The sequence below is a fragment of the Apus apus genome, chromosome 4 (genome assembly GCF_020740795.1).
Source record: "Apus apus isolate bApuApu2 chromosome 4, bApuApu2.pri.cur, whole genome shotgun sequence".
In the NCBI taxonomy this organism is placed as follows: domain Eukaryota; kingdom Metazoa; phylum Chordata; class Aves; order Apodiformes; family Apodidae; genus Apus; species Apus apus.
In genome coordinates, this window is record NC_067285.1 from 2876447 (window position 1) to 2882689 (window position 6243).

General features: G+C 52.6%; 1 protein-coding gene across 2 annotated transcripts in view; it reads right to left on the reverse strand.

Annotated features, from left to right (window-relative positions):
• Window positions 1-3924, reverse strand: part of DOCK1 (dedicator of cytokinesis 1) — a 296429-nt gene extending 292505 nt beyond the window's left edge. For both annotated transcript variants that reach the window (XM_051617678.1, XM_051617677.1), the window contains exon 1: window positions 3791-3924. In XM_051617678.1, the coding sequence (XP_051473638.1) occupies window positions 3791-3836 (46 nt within the window). In that variant the 5' untranslated portion in view covers window positions 3837-3924. The remainder of the gene's footprint in view (window positions 1-3790) is intronic.
• Window positions 3925-6243: the final 2319 nt, after the last annotated feature.

Consider the following 6243-nt stretch of genomic DNA (forward strand, 5'->3'; position numbering starts at 1 on the left):
GAAGCAAAGAAATGGATCCCCTCAGACAGCAGGGAATGCAAAGGTATTGTACAACATCACAAAATTAAGGCTCTAATCTGGCCCTTTATATATCCAGCCCTTTCTTCATCAAGGCTTCACATTTCTGAAGGATTCCCAAAGCCAGGAGCACCCCTCCTGCCAGGCTGAGCCTGTACTGGTTTATTGATCATGGCAAGGGCACGACACCCTTGTTTTCCAGCAACTCTCATCAGGAGTAGCAGAGGAAAGTAGAGTCAACATCCTGAAATTAACAGGATTTGAGAGCACAAGCCCCGTGGTTGGGAAGTTCTACATCTGTTCATGCAGGGACACAAACAGCACTATTTTTCCGTTTTCCCATTTATTTACCAAAAAACCCCCAAACAGATTAAACTGTCACAGTGGTTTAATTACTCCATATCTGCACATACTTTTGAACACAAAAGCATTAAGGATGCAGTATCTGCAGTAACCACAGTAGCATTGCTCCACACTTTCAAGTCCAAAGGAAAAGGGTCAAACAGCAGTAAAAGTCAAGAGGATTTGGATGTTCCTAGAGCCACTTTATGCTACATAGGCTCGCAGACCCTCTAAAGCAGCTCATTTTACACCTCCTCTCCACTGGCAAAATTACAGTTTTCACATCACACTAAAAGCAGGAAATGCAAGACTGAGCAGCCAGACTCTGCAGCCACTTGGGACAGCAAGGGTAAGCAGCAGACACAGGGAGCTTCTGGGGTTCCCTGGAAGCCTCTGATGCTCCTACTGAGGAAGCCATGCACCCACATGGCCATCTCACCATCACCACACACCTCCCCACCAGCCCAGGGTGAGAGATAAAATACAGAGCCAAGTGCTGAGATGAAGGAGGATCCTCAGCATCGTGAGAGGAGAAAAGCTATCTCAATTAAGCTGGTTGTTTTCCTGTTTTGGATGGTTCCCCGTATGCTAATCCAATAACTGTATTATCCCATTATATCCACACCCATTCCTCATCCAGCTTCCCCGCACACTGAGCCCCAAATTCTCTCAGGAAGTGGAGCTGAGTCACGCTCGCAACTGCCTGCTGAGATAATGCCCAATGTGCAGCACTCCTCATTTTAAGGCAGTAAGTTAAGTTTACACGGATGCTGGACATCCAGCACCACCTCCAGAGCCCACCATGCCAGGTGGAGTGGGTCGAGCAGGACGAGCAGTTCTGAGCACACCTGCACCCTACCTCAGCTTCAGCGTGGGCATGTCACAATAATTTATTCCTGCTGCAGCACAGCCAGCAGGTCTTCAGGACTTGAGATGTTAAGAAACCTTGGCTGTGCACAGGCACACAGCAGTCAAGAGGAAGAAAAAATGTGTATGTATCTGTATTACGTATACACACGTGGATATTTTATATACACACATCTCACATTATATATACACCAACAGCTGTATACATACACACGTTTCTGAGCTGCCACAACTGCAACATTTGTAACATAACCCACAACAACAAATACCTTCCTGTTACTTCTGCCTCACTGAAACATACACACTACGTACATTACATGTACATTTCAGTTAACGTCCCTGTTTGGGAGCAGGCAGATGTTGCTGTTTCACTGTCAGACAATATTGACACAACGTCAGTCTCCGGGACTGCTCACGACAAACAGTTAGGAAGAAAAACATTCCTGTGCTAGCATGTCCAGCTTAACAATGCCCTCTCCCTTTCTGCTAGGGACTGCAGCAACTCTCCAGAACCTGAAAGTTTGACAAGCAGCAAAAAAGATAAAACACCCAGAGTTCTGCAGTGGACAGAAAGACCGTTTTCTTTAACAACACAACAATGTGTAAGACACGTGTAACCAGACTGAATATTCATCTTCGTCAAGAGGAAACCCAGTGACACCAAAAAGAAGTTATCCCCTCCCAAAGCAGCATCTAACAGCACAGGCCAGTGAATCACAATGTTCAATTAGCTCTTAATCTGATTTTATCTCCTTGCAACACTAGGTCTGCTTTCCACTCTCACACCCTGCAGCTCAACAGAGACATACCCTCATGTTGCTGAGGATCATCCTTCCCAGCTAACTTGCAGAGAAAAAAAAACAAAATAAACTATCACAGAAAAACAAACATCTATAAAACCATGACCAACTTCTCTCCAGAGCAGGGGACACAGACAAAACACACCAACTGAGCACATCACCTTGTGCTTTTTGAAACAGTGAAACTTTGTTTTTCCTTATATTACATTGAAGTCTAAACATACAATATCCCACAACAGATATCCAAATGTAATTAACCAATATTTTAAAATACTCAGATTACTCCACACTTCTTAAGCCCTCACCCTTTCAAAACCACTCCCAAGGCACTGATTCCTGGAAAGCCAGGTCCAGGCAATCCCCTCTGCCACAGCAGCAGACATGAGGAACTGCAAACAAGGAACTTGCTTTCGAGGGTCACTGGATTGTAACAGTAGCGTATACATGACGATTTAGTCATTCCAGCCTTCCAGAAATACCCTACCCATCCCAAAACACAAAGCAGGTATATGGAAAGCTTCAGGAGTGACTACCACCTGCAACAGTTCTGCTCTCTGGTATTTGTCCTGTATCCTCAGCCCTGGTATGACTCGCAGCTTTCACACGGCAAAACTGACCAGCCAGGATTTGCTAGTCGTTTAAAAGTCCTGCTCTAGTTTTCTAGGGATATAGACACAGAATTTAAGAATAATTCCTAGAATTCATTTGGGCTCTGCTTAGACCCAGAAACTCCCTCCTTCCTGCTCATTTTGTTTACACAAGGCTCAGCTGCGGGCATGTATGAAATCTAAGTTGGTCTCCACAATCAACAGCGTCCGAGAACTGTGGTTAACACCGAACTTTGCATTTCCAAGTCGCAGAGTCAGGTTTATCCTCTCCTTCCCCGACACAAATGCCCTGACTCCCGCCAAGAGAGCGTTCTCCGTAACACCCCCAAAAAAAAAACACGCTTCCGACCAGAAGGAAAACATCTTCAACAGCGAGACGGGCCCTCTCGGCACAACACCGCCCAAACCCGCTGGTGAATTAAAGCGGAGACGTCGTTAACTACGGGCAGAGAACAATCCCCCTCTGTCCCAGAGGGACGGAAGCAGCCGAGTACGAAATGGATCCCCGGGGTAGCAGCGCGCAGGTGAAACCCCCCATCTGTGCGAGGATCACGCTCCCTGCAAAACCAAGAGGCTTCCTCTCCTCGGGAGAGGTCAGGGAACAGCGGGCACGGCCCCGGGGCAGGGGGGGCTTCCCACCCACCCACCCACCCACCCCGCGCAGCTCCCACCAAGGATCCAGCCCTGGAAGCGCATCCTGTTCAGCTGCCAGCAGGGAGGGAGGGAGGGAGGAAAACACAAAAACAATGTAGAAATAACTCGAAGCCCTCTGCTACGCAAAGTACGGCTGGGGAAGAACAGAGGGGAGAAGAAAGGCAAACTTTTTTTCCTCCCAGCAGGAACGCCTGCCGCGCGGCTCGCCCAGCCTTTCCACACCACTGCTCGGCTCGCCCTCAGCCGAGCCCCGCGGGGAGCGAAGGGGCTGGAGGCTGCAGCCCGCCCGGCCCCTCGCTCCTTCCCGGCCTTCCCGGAGTTTTCCTAAGGCAGAAGGCGCGGGAGTGCCGGGCTGCTGCCCGGGGCAGGGGAGCGGGCGGAGGGGCCGCGCCTGAGACCGACCCCGGGGGAGCCGGGCAGGGGTGCGGGGAGGCCCCGCGGGAGGGGAAGGGGGGAGCCCCGCCGGGCAACAGGCGGGAGCGGGGCCGGGAGGGTCCTCACCTACGCCGTATTTTTCCTCCCTTTTGGTGGGAACCCAGCGAGTCATGGCTGCTGGGGGCCGCGGGGGCGGCCGGAGCGGTGGGGATGCGGGAGCCCCGTTCTTACGCCGCCATTTTCCAACCGCGGGACGGGAAAAGTTTCTCCCGACGGCGGAGTCATGTGGTGCGGGCGGAGCCAGCGGCCCTGGCTGCCCCGCCGGCCGGCACCCCGCCGCGGGGGAGGCGGGGGATGGCGGGGCGGGGACGGCGGGACCGGGCGGACACGCTGCGGGGCCCGCCCGAGCCCCGCCGGGCTGGGGGGCGCGCACCTCGGGGCCCGCCTCGGGATCCCTCTCGGGATACCCCGCAGGGCCCACGCACCTCGGGGCCCGCCTCGGGAACCCCTGCAAGGACCCACGCACCTCGGGACCCCCCCCCCCGCAAGGGCCCACGCACCTCGGGGCCCGCCTCGGGATCCCCCTCGGGATACCCCGCAGGGCCCACGCACCGCGGGACCCCCCCCCGCAAGGGCTCACGCACCTCGGGACCCCCCCCCCCGCAAGGGCCCACGCGCCTCGGGATCCCCCGCAAGGGCCCACGCACCTCGGGACCCGCCTCGGGAACCCCCGCAAGGGCCCACGCACCTCGGGACCCGCCTCGGGAATCCCCCGCAAGGACCCACGCACCTCGAAACAACCCCCCCTGCAACGGCCCACGCACCTCGGGGCTCCCCACCAAGGCAGGGGCCACAGCCCGGAAGGTCCCCCGCTTCCTACCGCGCATCCCGGCTGCTGGTTTCCCCACAAAGGAAAGCGGGCTGGGAGGGAGGGGGGTGGTGCCTCCCCGGGGGTCTTTCTAATAGATCGGGAGCACCTGGCCTGACCCTGCCCAGAAGTTTCTTTGCCGGCACGAAACCAGCTCTGTGTCAAACGAGCGCGGCCGCACCCGGCGCCTCGGCGCCTGTTAGCTCCGGCAGCAGGATTCCAGTCTTCTGCGGGACGCTTGCTCCTGAGAAACCGTCCCTTTCTTGGTTGTTCTTCAGCTCCCGCTCTGATCTTTCCCGCAACCTGGCCTGCGAGGGTTTCTGTCTGCCTCCTTCCCAGGGACCAGGCGCTGAAACAAAGTTCCTGGTGATGATTGCTACCAGCTGCTCAGCACTTGGCAACGGCCCCCCTGATGAACACCCCATTCCAAGCACCCCCTTCCTTGGCCATAAAGATTAGAAACTTTCTGATTTCCAAAAAAAAAAACCAATATAATAAAAATCCTAGTCCACAGTTAACATCTCCTGGCTAGTGAGAGTGTGGAGTATATGATTACAAAAGAATGAGCAAGGGAAATGATCCAGATCCAGATCCTGATCCAGATCCAGACATCCCTACTATTAGAGAGACCCAGGATCATGATTTTTAAAGAAAATTTAATACATATAGATATTATTTAGCAGAAAGAAGGTAAACTGTGTGAAAGTCAGCAGAAAGCAGAAGGAAAACACTTAAGAGAAAGGAAAAGAGAGATGAAATGTCTGCCTGGCTATCATTTGTTAGGATTAGTCCTCCACCAAAGGAGAAGCCCTGCACTGCAAGGTTAAGAATGAGAATAGGCCCTTTTTCGAGGTCAGGGTTGCACCTCTTTCCTCCTCTTCCCGTGTTCCGTTAGGAATGCGGGTGGCCCGTGTCTGCAGCAACACTCGTTGTCGCCAGGGGTTGAGATCAAGTACTGGTCTCTAACACCTGAAGGAGCCTATTCCCCCTTCCATGTCCCTCCCCTTTCCCGTCCTTGGGAGTTGTTCCCCAGGTCACCACCTACACGTTCAAACTGAGCTGCACTTCCTTGCTCCTGTCCTGCCGAACTCCCAGCCCCGGCACCTGCACCTCCAGGCGTTACGCCCAGGAGTGAGAAGATCAAAAGGTTTTCAAAGTCAGCTTCGTGGCTCACCCTCTTTATCCTGGATTAACGGGTAAATGATCAGAGCCTTACCGAAGACAACTTAAAAGTCAGCTCTTTGATTTAAGAGGTTTATTGTTAGAAGATAAATCAAAGCGAATTGAGCAAAATAATGGACATGCTTGCCCTGTTCCTATAGTTATCTTCAGTTTTCTGAGCAAGGGAAAGGAGGAATGGATTGGAAAAGCAGTGCAGCACTGGAATTTATTTCCACTGATGAGCATCTTGCAGTTCTGTACAACCGACACATTATTTTTGTGGTATTAGTAACTATGTGCTGCAAAATTGCTGGAACTGCTCAGGCATTAGATGCTTTAGAGATTTTTTAAGACTATTACTGTAATAAGCTGAAAATCAGGGAACCTGCTTGACTTTTCATTTAGATTCCTGAGAACCAGGAATCACTTCCACGAGCACCATAGCAGCACGAGATGCAAATAGGGGTTACAAAGCAGCACTCTGGTGTTAATTTAAACCTGCAGATAGCTGTAATTAGGGAGCTGTTGCTATATTCTTTCCTTTCTGGGC